The sequence below is a fragment of the Passer domesticus genome, chromosome Z (genome assembly GCF_036417665.1).
Source record: "Passer domesticus isolate bPasDom1 chromosome Z, bPasDom1.hap1, whole genome shotgun sequence".
Lineage (NCBI taxonomy): Eukaryota > Metazoa > Chordata > Aves > Passeriformes > Passeridae > Passer > Passer domesticus.
In genome coordinates, this window is record NC_087512.1 from 27,462,761 (window position 1) to 27,477,786 (window position 15,026).

At 39.1% G+C, this 15,026-nt stretch overlaps 1 protein-coding gene across 3 annotated transcripts in view; it reads left to right on the top strand.

Moving 5' to 3' along the window:
• Positions 1-15,026, top strand: part of DOCK8 (dedicator of cytokinesis 8) — an 89,537-nt gene that overhangs the window by 28,413 nt on the left and 46,098 nt on the right. For all 3 annotated transcript variants that reach the window (XM_064403827.1, XM_064403829.1, XM_064403828.1), the window contains 10 exons: positions 641-764; positions 1,509-1,721; positions 2,122-2,207; positions 3,385-3,451; positions 3,687-3,836; positions 4,469-4,549; positions 5,371-5,530; positions 6,105-6,244; positions 6,479-6,572; positions 7,692-7,854. In XM_064403827.1, coding sequence (XP_064259897.1) covers positions 641-764; positions 1,509-1,721; positions 2,122-2,207; positions 3,385-3,451; positions 3,687-3,836; positions 4,469-4,549; positions 5,371-5,530; positions 6,105-6,244; positions 6,479-6,572; positions 7,692-7,854 — 1,278 coding nt within the window. The remainder of the gene's footprint in view (positions 1-640; positions 765-1,508; positions 1,722-2,121; positions 2,208-3,384; positions 3,452-3,686; positions 3,837-4,468; positions 4,550-5,370; positions 5,531-6,104; positions 6,245-6,478; positions 6,573-7,691; positions 7,855-15,026) is intronic.

Sequence of the window (15,026 nt, forward strand, 5' to 3'; positions counted from 1 at the left end):
AGAGCTCTGGATGCATCTGACACCTTTTTTTTTTCAGGGTACCTGCTGGTTTTTTTTCATCTGCCTCAAAAAAAGTAACTTTAAATTTCAGAAGAATTTTTCAACGCTGCCAAGCCTGGAGGGTTGCATTGGGGCATAGAAATAGCCCTCTTCAAAACCAGGCATTTTTCTGAAAGTTTTAGATTGTTGCATGTGTTTAACTTGGGATACTAGCTAGGTCCAGGATAAGAGCAGTAAGAGAGTTGATGTATATAATTGAAGAGGCCAGCCAAGAGATTAGTCATCCTGATCCATGTTCTTAAGGTCACTGAAATAATCACCATGTCTGATGAGGAGATCAGAGCAGATTTTGTACCTAGGTCAGTTTTTCCTGCTGTCTCAGACTTATACTCTGTACAAAAATTATCTGAATTATCTTTCTTTCCTTTTAAACTGTTCTTAATATGCATTATATAGAGTTGCAATGGTGTATTAAAACGTTAAATTTGTGACATGTCACATTTTTACATAAAAGCTGTGCTACACTTCTTTTTACAGAAAAATCTTTTCAGTTTTTAAATAATTTTTAACGTGTCTTTTCTGTTTTATTTTCCCTTAACACCTCATGTTATCCTGACCTTCTTGGGCTTCTCCATAAAAGAAATCAAGGGAATTCAGATACTTGTATCCTGAAAAACAAGGGATCCCGAAAAGATTTTCACAAAACGCTACAAAAACAAACATTTGAATCAGAAACATTGGATTCTGGAGACGCAACTTTTCAGGTACGTTTTCTTCACTTTGGGAAAAGTGATCAAATACAGCAGCTTCCCTCAAAAGAAGCATCTGGTGTGACCTCCCCCTCGGTGTTGTGTGCTGTTTTGGTCACTGCAATATAAGAGAGATATAAAGCTATTGGAGAGCATCCAAAGGACGGACACAAGATGGTGAAGGGCCTTATGGTGAAGGCATATGAGAAGTGTCTGAGGTCGCCTGGTCTGTTCAGCCTGAAGAAGAGGACACTGAGGGGAGACCTCATTGCAGTTCACATTTTCCTTGTGAGGTGAAGAGGATAGGCAGGCACTGATCTCTTCTCTGTGGTGAAGAGTGACAGGACCCAAGGCAATGGCCTGAAGTTGTGTCAGGGGAGGTTTAGGCTGGATATTAGGAAAAGGTTCTTCACCCAGAATGTGGCTGAGCACTGGTAAAGGCTCCCCAGGGAAGTGGTCACAGCACTGAGCCTGACAGAATTCAAGAAGCATTTGGACAATGCTCTCAGGCACATGGTGTGATTCTTGTGATGTCCTGTGCAGGGCCAGGAGTTGGACTCTGTGATCCTAGTGGGTCCCTTCCAGCTTGGCTTATTCTGTGGTTCCGTGCTGTGTGTGATGGCATCAATCAGAGCACCACGCTGGCTATTCGGCTTCATGGCAGAGGGGGGGCAGATCCCCTCTGCCAACTCACCAACAGCCATTCTGTGACACCCTGGCGCCCAAGCCACACCTTGCCCTTTTCCTGTTTTCCAACAGGGGGGACCCCAACATGCACCTGCTGTCCCGGAGGAGGCCTCGAGGACGAGCGTGGCCTGCTCGGACCCGGAGCTGCGCAGCCTGCAGCCGGACCCGCGGCTGGAGCACCTGCTGCGGCACGTCAGCGCGGAGGAGTTCGAGAGGCTGAACGAGGAGGCACGCCGCACCAACAGGCACCCCGAGCTCCTCGCCCTCTACCCCTCCCTGGATGAGGTGAGCCAGCTCCCTGGATGAGGAGGCCGCCTCTCCCGCTCCTCTTTCCCAGCTGGCTGTCCCGGCGCGCCCGAGTTTAAAGCCGCACCAGAGCAGATAAACACTGCACAGCTCTCAGCGTGGGCCAAGCCACATGCTGGTGGTGTGGCTATATCAGGGTGTCACCTTTCATAGTAGTTTGTACTTGGGGTCCACAACTGTAAATATTTGGTGTAAATGCCAGTTAGGGGTCAGGAATGTAAATATTCAGAAATAGTAAATATATTTTCTTTTATCTCTGGAGGCATTAACTGGCCACTGAGGGGGGGAAGATGCTAGTCTGTAGCAGTGTCATGTAAATGTTTTATGCAAATGTGTAAATTTACAGTTGTTTTAATTGAGTATGACTGTTTAATGATAGGAAGATGCAGTGGAGATACGGCCAGTGCCAGATCGCCCAAAGGAACATCTGGGCAACAGGATTTTGGTGAAGCTGCACACTCTGAAGTAAGTAATCCTTCACAAGCATTGCTTACCATTTCTGAGCTCACAACGGTGTGCAGCTGCACACCTTGGTGCACCACTGCAGCTGTCCCCTACAACAGCATTCACTGCTCAAGTGTTCTTTCTTTGTGTGGCAGAGAATTTTTTCTATCTATCTCTACAGAAGTCTTTAACATGCCAGGTTGATAAGGAGTTGGGAGTGAACCCAGATTATATATTAAAAAAAAAAAAAAAAAGAAGGTGATTGGTGTCCTATGTTGGACTTTCATTGTGGTTTAACCCTAACCAGCATCCAAGCCCCACACAGCCATTTGCCCACTCCTCCACCACAGAATAAGGGAGAGAATCAGGAGACTAAATCAGAAGACTAAGTCATGGGTTGAGACACAGGCATTTTAATAGGGAAAGCAAGTGGCACACAGACAAGCAAAGGAAAACAAGGCAGTAACTCACAGGTTCCCAATGGCAGGCAGGTGTTCATCCATCTCCAGGAGAGCAAGTCCACACATAATGTGACTTGGGAAGACAAACATCATCAGCCCAGATTCCGCCCCCTTGATCCTTTTACCCCCCATTTGAATTCCGAGCATGGTGCCACATGATCTGGAATATCCCTTTGGTTATTTGGGGTCACCTGTCCTATCTGTGTCTCCTCCCAGTCTCCCAGACACCACAGTCTCCTCATCAGCTGGAGGAGTGCCAAAAGCAGAAAAGACCTTAGTTTTGAGCAAGTCCTGCTCAGCAACAGCAGAAACATCTTTATGTTATCAACTCTGTGTTCAGCACCCTAGCCCCTAGGGTGCTGAATCCAAAACCCTAGGCCCACTCTGAAGAAAATTAATTCTTGCCTAGCCAAAGTCAGCACAACTTCATAAACAGGAAAAAAAAAAAAAAAGCAATGTACAATAATTTTGACAGATCTCTGAGACCATCTTCCTGTTAAATTTAGAAAATACATTGCATGCAATCTGCTACCCTTCTTTTCCTCTCAAAATCATCTAATATAATGTATTAATAAAAAAAGTCCTCAAGACTTTGAGAGAGCTGAGATCTGGAGCTAAGTATTTCTCTGCATTTAAATGAAAGTGCCAGTCAAAATATAACTCTTCCATTTTTTTTATTATGCACAGCCATACAGATGGCAGTATCAATCAGTGTCTTGTGTGTCTTTTCCTAACAGGTTTGAAATAGAGATAGAACCTTTGTTTGTATGCATAGCTCTCTATGACATAAAGGAAAGAAAAAAGGTAAGCGTATATACAATACTTTTGTTCACTTTGCCTGGGTTTTATCTTCAGAGCAGTAACTTCAGAAAACTTTCAAAAAACTTGCTACTTTTTTACACATGTACTCTGATCCAGTCAGTCACATGCTTGCAATTGTTTATTTTATAGTTGTAGTTACAACTTTCGACTTGTTTTAAAATAAAATTTCAAGCATTTTTGCTTTACAACATATTTTAACCCCTTTTTTCTTTTCAAGATCTCGGAAAATTTTCATTGTGACCTCAATTCTGATTCATTGAGAGGACTCTTGCGTTCTCATACACCCTCCATTGACTTGTCTACTCAGGCAAGAGCAGCAGTATTTTCTGTCACTTATCCCTCACCAGATATATACCTGGTAATAAAGGTATGTTACTGGACTACTTTGACACCATTCTGCCTGTTCCCAGCTATTGCTGTTGTCTGAGTTCACAGAACTGACAAACATGGCTTTTGTCTAGATAAGATGAACTATGATAGTTTTTAGTAGTAGTATGTGAGCAGGTGTCCAGTGGTATATCTCATTCTCAAGCTATGAAGTAATATTACTATCCCATGTACCAGTTCTACTAAGTATGTAGAATTTCCTATCTCTGCTTAAGGGAAATCAAAATATATAGTGAAATAAGGCACTTTCAAAAACTTTATTTACATTCTGTGGTTGTTTTTTGGCATTGGTTTAATGCACTTTGCATAATTTTGTTTGCTTAATACTGAGACTGAGTTAGCCTGAACCCACATTATTTGGAATGTGTTAATTTTCTGATTTCAGCGAAAATGCAGTAGTAAGTGATTGACTGTGTTGTCACATATATATTTTCTACTTTCTAACAGATGGAAAACTAGAAGGTTTAGTATCAGTTACTCCATAAAGACAGTTTTAAGAAGTTATATACAGTTATATATCTAGAAAAGCTCTTTCAAATTGCTAGAGAAACAACATGTTACTATTTGGATGACATTTTTTCTTTAATCATCTTATTGTATTGCTTTTTGTAGATAGAAAAAGTGCTTCAGCAAGGAGAAATCGGAGACTGTGCAGAACCCTATATGGTTCTTAAAGAAAGTGATGGTGGCAAGGTAAGTAAATAACTGTAAAGAATATTTAGATTAAAAAGTGCATGCTAAAACAAACAAACAAACAAAAACAACAGAGAAGGAACAGACCCTTTGAAATAGGATGAAATACCAAAAACACTGGAGGAAAAGATGGTTAGATCATCCATGGTGCAAGCAATTTGGTGTCTGTGGCTGACAGAAAGAAATCAGGAGAAGGCAAGGTGCATTTTTGTTACTGACCCCTTTGGAAATCAATACTGACACATAGTCATGAAGCAGACAGGGGCGAGCAAAGGAAATGACTTAAACGTAGAATTAGCAGAAATGCTTGTACCTCAGAGACATGCTATTGATTTGGATGGGCAGACAGCCTGTTGCAGTGTGCAGCAGCTGTCCTATTCAGTACTGCTGTCCACAGATAACGCAAGTTCTGTTCAAGGAATTCACGGTCGTTTACCTCCGTGGAACAGACTGATCATGTTTGCCGGGCTTCCACATGTCTCACCTTTAGCATATTGCTCTCAATAGAATTTGTTTTCTGTATCTGATGAAAGAACTAGAACCTGCTAATGTTTCATGGTGATTGTTCATTCTGGATTTGAATATTACTACAAAAAGACTGGCTTTCTACATTTCTATAATACAAATGAACTCATTGAAAAGAAATTGAAGTGAATGTACAAATCAAACCAGCTGCAGTTCTGTCTGTGATGTAGCAAGAAAATATGAGATATCAATGCAAATTATTTACTGAACTGTAAATATGTAACTTACATTTTTGTCTACGGTAGCATTACAATAACTGATTGCTTTTGAAACAGCTGATATTTTCTTTGTTTCAGACAAAAGAAAAGATTGAAAAACTGAAAGCACAAGCTGAATCCTTTTGTCAGAGGTTGGGGAAATACAGAATGCCATTTGCCTGGATTCCCATAAACCTAGCTAGTTTCTTCAACCTTTCAACCCTTGAACGAGAAATACAAGAAGCTGAAGGTTTAAATGGTACTTGTCTAACTTTTCTAAGGCAAAGTAACTCTTCAGTAGGACTGGGCATAGGAAACAATGTTATTCACTCTGGCATCAAATCACAGATCCAAACTCATGTCTTCTCAGCTTTCCTTTTCAGTCCTGCAGACACTTACAAATTAATTGTGCTCACTGTCTTGTCTTTGCATATTTATTTTTATGTCTGCTAAATATTCTTTCATGATTTAGACCCAATTTTCATTGAACATTAGCTTTGTGGAAATAAAATTTCCTTTCCCCATGCAATACAGAGCAATCAAGATACCAAACATATCAGTTTGGTAGGCAGGACCATTGTTCAATATGCTTTATAACCCTTGAACTAAAAAAATTAAATAAACTTCTGCTCTGCAGCAGAAATAATGTCACTTCAATAGGTGTGTTCTAGTATTCCACTATTTTACATAGTCTGAAATAAAAGAAGCAGAATGTGCTCTGTCCTCTGATGGTGGAGAGATTTTTCTGTGGTTTTCTAGTGTATTCTGAGAATCTTTGTACTGCAGCAAAAAGCAAAAAACAAGGTGATGATACATTTAATTTTCCTTTGAAGGGAAAGGTTCCAGTAGTGACAAGAAGGCAACACTGCTGCAGGCAAGAAGGCTTTCTGAGAGAACTTTCAACTCAGAGGATAACTGTCCAACATCAAACTTCAAAACAATGCCTCTGGCCATTAACACCTTCTTTAAACAGGTACTGGATTCTCTTTAGTTCTGATTTCATAACACATTATTTTATCTATGTAATATGAATTGTGTTGGGAAAAGCTACCACTTATATTTGTGTGGGGACAGAGGACAACTGCAGTCAAGTAAATAGTAACCCACTTGCTTTGAATGCCTCAAGGACATGGTTCACTCCTGAACCTTCTGTCCATGTTATGAAGTATTTTTACAAAGGTACTGATTTTTGTCTTTCTCTTGGTAGGAAGGAGACAGGCTCAGTGATGAAGATTTGTTTAAATTTTTAGCTGATTTCAAAAGATCATCTTCCTTGCAAAGACGAATTAAGACTTTACCAGGTACGTAACTCATTTTGAATGGAAATTATTATATGTATTTTTCTCCTCTAAACTGTTCTGTAAATTCCAAACCCAAACCTATTTTACTTGGGTTTAAAACCTATAATATGAGACATTGTGGAACTTAATGGCTTTCTGGTGTCTACCTGAACACAGAATTTGAATTTTTTGAGTATGGAGGTTTAGCTTCATATTTTTAATTACTGTTTTTCTCCCTGATTTACAGTGTACCCACTGGATATCTTTTGTTATTATTCAAACTGTTTGAAGACAGTTCTTTAAAGCAAATTTCTAGGATCCTTGCTACTTCCCTGCAATGCTTTGAAAAGGTTCATATTTTATAGAGGGGGATTAAAATGTGTACACATTTCATCTTAGCTTGATATTGGAGTCAGCATTAGTTCACAAAGTAGAGAAGTACAGGCAGTGTTTAGCTACTGTCAAACACCTGACCAGCTTAATTTTTCTTTTCAAGTAAATTACAGTTCAACCTCTTCTGCATTGTGGAGGAACGTCAAAAAATATGAACTGAGGGCAAAGCTGTTTTTTCTTTTTAGTTGATTGCCGGAAATGACAAGTCTGAGCTCCACAAACGGTTTTAACTTACCACAGTAGAGAATTTAAATTGAAAGTCTGTTTATAGTGGGGTAAATGCTATCAGTATTAACTGCTCACCACAGAAAGCCTAGCTTTCCTGGTGGGTGCTGCCTACTTTGTCAGAGATTAATCTGAGCAGAATCTGAGGCGAGGGGGAGTAAGAGAGAACTGTACTAGACAACACAGCTTTTCTTTGTTTCCCAGACAAATGTTATATTACTTGTGTGTGAAAGACACTAGAACATCAGCCACCATGTAATATTCCTTCTTTCTTTCTATTTTCTTTGAAAGAGAACAGGGTAGACTTAAGGAGCTAAGTGTTGCCCTGATTGTGGAGGGATGTGTGTAGGCTACTTTCTCTCTATCTTTCTGTACCTATGACTTCCTTCTCATGCAGCCCAAGAACCAGTTCCTTTTTCTGCACTGTTGCTATGTAACCTTACATATTGTTTTGATTTTTCCTTTATTATAGACTGATCATTTTTTATATTTTTGTTAAGATTTTGTGATTTTATTTTAAAGGAACACTTAAAGGGGAGATTTCCCCAGCTCCAGAAAACATTGGTTATTGTTTGACACCAGAACTACTCCCAGTGAAGCCACTTTCAGAAAACCGTAATCGCCCTCACAAAGAGATTTTGGAATTCCCAATTAGAGAAGTGTATGTACCCCACACTATTTACAGGTAAGAAATAACATATATTTTTAACATTTATTTGAAAAATGTTATTCAGATTTCTTTTTTCAGAAATAGAAACGAAAAGTATTTTTTTAAAAGGCTAAAAACAATGTCTTGGGCTGATGATTCAATCTTCCTAGCCATTACAAGATAAAATACCTGCAAGATATAATGTGTTTTTACTAACCTAATTGTGTTATCTTCAGAAAAATTTTCTATAACATTTAAAAAAAACTTCTTAAACAATTGTCATTGATTTGGCATCTATCTATCTATTTATCTATTTATCTATCTAGCTAGCTACCTAGCTATCCATCCTCCTTTGTGTTTGTTTGGTTTTAGACTTTTTTTTCCAGTAGATTTTATTATAAATTTAACACTTCTGGTAAATTTTTATGATCAGTTGTTTCTATTGTTAATTTGAGTCGAGTATCTGAGGAAATAATGTGTCACCCTATGAACTTTTAAGCTATGAATGAGCACTCTACACTATGTAATTTAATTTCTTTAATTCTGTTCTGTTATGATTGTTTCAAGGTGATCACAGTATTCCGTAGCATGCAAGTGAGCAATTATAATAATTTATTTCTTAATAATCTGGAACATCTGAGTACCCTATAGGAAATTCACAGCAGAAGAATATGTTTAAAGATGTTTGTGTAGTATTCCATTGCTAGTGAGTGGTGTCATAGTAATAGCTAACAGTAATTCTGATGGGGCATATTGCAGTATTATAGATACAGAAATAACTTGAAATAATTACTTTCATCAGACCATTGCATTAGTCAATATTGTTATTCTAAAAATAATAATAGATGATGCTGTTCTAAGGGGGATTTCTGATCCCTAAAACAGTAGCTAGATACTGTATTGAATTAGTGGCAAAAATGTGACTACCAATAAGGAATCACAGAGTGAAGGCACAGAATAAAGTGATGTAAAAGCTTACCCATTTCTTGCAGTGGAAATTAGCAAAGAGCCAGCTCCCCCAGCTGCTCACCTGACCCAACCCAGAGGAGAGAAGGACAAGACTTGTGGTTCTGCACAACTCAGAACTGCACCATGGCAAGCTAATTTATTCCAGGGAGATGATCCAAACTTTCACAATAAACTAGAGATCTGTTTGGCTGTTGGTGACACCTGGATTTGTGTCTCAGCTTTAAAGGAAAGCAAAAATAGGAACTGGCAAATCTTATCTTACAATAACAACTTGCAGTGTGGTGTCAGCAGGAAATAAGTAAGCCAGTTTGGCTATAGCCTCATTAGAAGTTTTGAAGGAGTTACTCCTGGGCTCTGTCACAATTCACTGGTATTCAATCTCCCAAGGGCAGCTCACAGCACCAGTACACCAAAATGCAGAGAGTTATGGTACTTCTGTCTTCTCTGTGTATCAAAGATAGAATTGGATTGTGGTAGAACTTTAATGCAGACATTTCTATAGGGAAAGTAGGTTTTGTAGAATTGAAAGTGGAAATGTAAATGAATGTAAGCAAAGATGCCTTTTTTTAGTTTAAAGAAAAAATAAGACAGAATTTTAACTTTCCTTCTTGATATCTGGCCCCAGTAAGTGTAAATTCCAATGTTCAGTCTCGCAGTGCCTAAAGGTCTGCTTTTGACAAAAACCATTATTAACTACTGTGTTTCTGAGCTGTAACAACAGTTGAGTCTGCACAGAATATTCTTCCTTTAGTTCTCATCAGGTTCTCACTTTGCAGCCAGACATAATGAATATCAAAGCCAACATGCTGAAAATTAATTTGTGCTTCTCCTAAAGCAAATTTTGGTGTCTCCACACTATCCTTCCGTTGCCAGGGTGTCTGTATTGAATACATAAATCCACATTAGAGGAAATGCTTGCTATCACTCAACAGTCACACTCTTTCAGCAAGAGTTCACACATTACATGCTTAACCTTTTCTTTTAAATCTCCATTTTGATTTCCACTCTAAGTAAAAGTCATGGCAACAAGACAAAGTAGGATTTGCTGAGCCTAACTTGTAATAATGAAGACAACATCTGTAAAGAATAGCTGCCTTCACTAATCTTTACATTAATTAGTGAATCAATAGTAATGACATGGCTGGTATGCATAGGTGATGTAGTCCAATGAACACCAAGTCCAACTGTAACCTGGCACTGCCAAGTCCACCACTAAACCATGTCCCTTAAGCAACACATCTACCTGTGACTTCACAACTTCCCTGCATAGCCTGCCAATGCTTTACAGCCCTTTTGGTGAAGAAATATATCTTAATATCCAATTTAAAGCCCCCAAGTCTCCTTTTCTCCAGGTTAGACCCTCCCAGCACTCTCAGCTGCTCGTCACAGGACTTGTGCTCCAGACCCTTCCCCAGCTCCACTGCCCTTCTCTGGACATGCTCCAGGATTTCCGTATTCTTCTTGGAGTCAGGGGCTCAGAAATGCACACAGGATTCAAGGTGCAGCCTCCCCAGTGCTGAGTACAGGGGACAATCCCTGCCCTGCTCCTGCTGGCCACACCATTGCTGGTCCAGGCCAGGATGCCATTGGCCTTCTTGGCCACCTGGGCCCACCCTGGCTCATGTTCAGCTGCTGTCAGCAGCACCCCCAGCTCCTTTTCCTGTGGCAGCTTTGCAGCCACTCTGCCCCAGCCTGTGCCACTGCCTGGGGTTGCTGTGACCCCAGGGCAGGAGCCAGCACTGGCCTTGTTGGACCTCACACCCCTGGCCTTGGCCATGGATCCAGCTCCTTCATGGAGCTCTATGACTCTTGCTTAATTTAACTGTCATGTAATTCTCGCTGCTTAGTTTTCCACATGGTGAATACCATTTTGAGTCTCAGATTAAACTAACCCATGAGAAGTAACTCTGAATTTGTAATAGAGCCAAATACAAAGTGTTTCATGTTATTTTATTTTCTTTCTTCTAATCTCAAAAGTAGAATCAACCTGTCTTACTTAAGCAATTTGACAGCATTTAGTCATAGATGTGAGTCATGGCTTGCGAAGGCCTTAAAGGTGATTTAATGTTTTCTAATTTTTAGATAAAAGTCTGCAAATAATTTTGTTTTCACCAGTGCTATACATGTAGACACTGGGGGGAGAGGTTGTCAAAGGTATTTCAGAGGAATGAATTGTTGGGTTTATTGTTTTGGTTTGGTTTTTTGGTTTTTGTTTGTTTGGAGTTTTTTTTTTTTTTGGAGTTTTTTTTTTGGGATTTTTTTTGTTTGTTTGTTTGTTTTTCAGGGGGTTTTGGGTTTTTTTTGTTTTGTTTGGTTTGGTTTTTCTTAAATAGATTTTTCCTTTGTGAAAGGAAAAGTGGAGCCTTCTGTTATAGTCTTTGAACTCAGGTCTTGTGAGCTCTTTTTTTTACTGATGTAATGCCATTATTTTAAATGATGCTATTTCTGATTTATGTCAGTGAGATCAGCCAGCCCACTTTCTTTGTGCACTGTGAAATTGAGCACTTCTTTTTGTTGTGTACTTACATTTCTTTAATAAAAATATTTCCCTGAAATTGTCAAAACATTCAAAGATTTATTTCTTTCATACCCCTCTATTTTTAATAGGAAAAATCATATAATTTAAAGTTTGTTTGTCATTTTATTTTCTCATTAAATATAAATGAAAATGATGCTGTTTACTGCCACTATGAAATGTTGGTGCTGAGGAAGAGGGATTTGTCACATCACTTCAGCAGTAACTCAGCTTAACCAGGCACAGGAAGTCCTGTCTGTGGTAGGGGTAGTACCTAACGCTTAGGGGATTTTTGAAGGAAGAGGAAAAAAACCCTTTTCTTTTTGGTTTCATTTCATTTAATTGCAAACCATTTAGCAATTTTCTCAGACTTGCTGTAGTCTGCAGTGTGGGCTGGAGGCCTGTGCTTTGGTGGTAATCATTCTACCCCATCCTTGACTAGTTTGGGGTGAGGAAAATTTATTGATGAATAACGGTGTCTCACTCCTGTTATTGCTCTCACAGTATTATTTACTCCTCTCTGCCTCTCTACCCGTGGAATCCAGAGAGAGCATGTCTGCTACATGTGAGTCTTCTAAGGGCCCTTTTACATCTGTCCACCAACTCTTCAGATGATTCAAAATTTTAGCAACATGGGAAAAATCATTCAAATTGTTTTCCAAATTACCCATCCTAAAATATGGAGTTCATGACCCATACACATCCTCACATTGAAGTGTGCTATTTTCCTAGTCAATGGCTGACTAGAATGGGTTTCCATGTTTGGTTAAGAACTTGTGAGGTGTTTTTTAATTTTTTAACCATTTTTTTCCTGAAGACTCCTCACCAAAATTGTGAAAGAAACAACAAATATTAAAAATTGTAACTAATAGGTGCATCAGCTTTTGTGTCCAGTACCACAGACACATGTCAATGTTAAATGTCAGTGTTTAAATGTCAATGTTAACTCATCCATCACTTCTCACCTACAGAACATTCCTGGTTTGTATCAGTAGGGACTGCTTGCACATATGTTAAGTTTTGCTCTGTATGGAATTTTCATCGTAGTCATCAGTAAAGATGCCTAATATTCATATGAAGTTTGAGATGCACTTGTTGGCACCTCACATGAGGTGTAATCTAGCAAAGAGAAGGATTCTTTTATGTGCACATATGCACAAGCAGTATGTACAAACACTAAATAAGAATGGTCACAGACTTGAAACTCTGAATAGATTTTATTTTGGCAGAGGACAGGTCTGTGTTGCTTTGCCCATGGCAAGTGATTAAATCACTGCTAAGCCCCATGAAAATGTAGGAAGGTCAGCAAATTTGTATGAGAATTGCCACATGGTGTCCTGTGCCAGACAAAGGGGACCCTTAGCTTTCCCAGCAGGTAACTGATTCCAAAATAGTCTCTTATCACTCTTCTGGGTCATTCTCTGACCCACAGAAGCTGTTGGCATCTGTGCCTCACCCAGGGCTCTGCTGGTCTTTGGGACTATATTCTCAGTGACACTAGGTGCTCTGCCATGGCTTTTGTAGACTCATGCTGTCCCTTGAATAGCTCTTCTGTTTTTTAAGCACATCTGACTGTCTCTGGAGGTAGAGTCCTGCACTTTCTGAAGGGAGAGTGAGGGGAGAAATTTGATCATACTGACCAGAAGTATTTGCTATGTGTTGGTATAATAGTTCTGCTCAATGCAGAACCTTGGGGAAGATGCACTGCCTTCTGGAGCCCAGCACATCCTTATGTGCATCCTATTTGTCCTATTATTTAAAAGACATTTGCTGCCCCAATGCCCCTGCTAACTACCATGTAAAAATGCTCCTTGTCTTTGCTTCCCCTCTGGCTTTTGTAGTGAGTGCAGTAGCACTAGGGCAGTGGTCAGCAGTGGGTTTACAATTCATACCTGTGTGAGGGAACATTTTTTCATCATTTTCTCACCTTCCTGCTTTAGACATCAGCCATCCCTTTCATTTCTGCAGGACATCCAGAGTCAGCATTTGCCTCTGTTCTTCCTCATTGCTGATAGGTTTAATACACATGTAAGCAAGATCCCTAAAACTGCTTCAGCATAAATAGCACAAGCTTTAGCTTTTCAATCCAGTACTTGCTGGAATAATACTTCCTCGGTTGTGTAGTCAGGAGAGAGCTCTCTGTGTTTTTACATATCTTTCATCTCAAGTCACTTCTAAAAGTAAAATCCAGTGCTCATGTACATTATATAGATTTGTGACATCTTGTCCCAGGCTGCAGATTAATGAAGCAATGGCTGTATTATTCAGCTTTCCCTACATGTATTTCTTCATTTCTGGCAGATGTAGTATTGACAATATACTTCATTTAATATGTCAGTCCACAAGTATAATTCAGTAGAGGTTACCAATATATTTCGCTCTTTCACTTGGCTTTCCTTACACCATCTGGAGAGAATTTGGCAAAGCAAAACTTGCACATAAGTTAGTAAGGAAGAGAGTACACTACTGTGACAGGCAGAAGTACCATTCTGAATGAAGGAAAAGGCAAGTTAAAAGCCTTTTTTTGCTAAGGCGTGCCATGTGCCATGTAGCACATGTTGGTTGAAAAGAGTAGCTTGGACTATGGAATTGAATGGTACTGTCATGTTGCAACGCACAGAAATCAGAAGAATAAACCACAGTTTTCCTGGGCTTGGGATACAGTAAATGGAAGATGGACTGTCTGACTTAATGACAATATTGTCCAAGGCTGCTTGACTTTTTCAGCTGACAGTGGTATTGAGGAGATATCTCTGATAAGGAGAGTGGATTTCTGTGCGCAGCTTCTGACTGCCACGGACAAAAAGAAATCATGAAAGTTCATGAGTACTCCTCATAATTTCTCACTGAAAGCCAGCATGCTTCCTCCAGCACTAGTCTTGTTCCTTATATTCAGAGGACAAGCAGTGAGAAACCTATTTCAGACCGGGAAACAAGACAGTAAATAGACATAATCATGATTCCGGAATATCCTGGTCTAATGTATAATCCAGGTCTACCTGAAATCTCAGATTTGCCATACTCTTCACCAGAGAAAAATCTTTCTATTAATATTTTTACTCTTTTATTAGAATTGTACATCAGAAGACCACCTATGCTGTCAAATTCCCCACAGAAATTAAAGGTGCTTTTTATGTTTAGTGATATGTTCATGTACAGAAGTTAGTAAACAGCAAAGTATGCTATATTTCAAAGCATTATTCATATTCATATTCATATTCATATTTACATTCATATTCATAAGAGGTAGCTTATAGAATTATTGTTTCAAATTTTATTATTTGTATATAATCAGGTTCATTGATACTGCTTTTTGATTTGTATAACCCAGAAACAGATGCCTTCTTTTTTGCTATAAGCTATGAATGTATGAACTTCAGTTGTTGATTTCCTTGTTATTATCATCTCTGAGTGATTCTTTCCCCCTTCCAATATCTGATTATTCATGTCTAAGAAAGGAGCTGCTTTCTAAGAGATTCCTGCTTTTCATTACATCAAGAAAAGATAATTGTTTGTTTGTAAGAAAACATAGCTTAGTGTAGGTGAAACTTAAACATGGGACATTCTGTGTGTCACACTAAGAAATTATCTTTTATTTATGGACTTTTGAAATTGAGTTCTGACAGATCTTTCACTATGTATGTGGAATTGAAGGACAGGGAGAGAAATGAGCAAGATGCTAATTTGTGTGCTTAATTTTCAAACAGGAATGCTTGCCATTTAC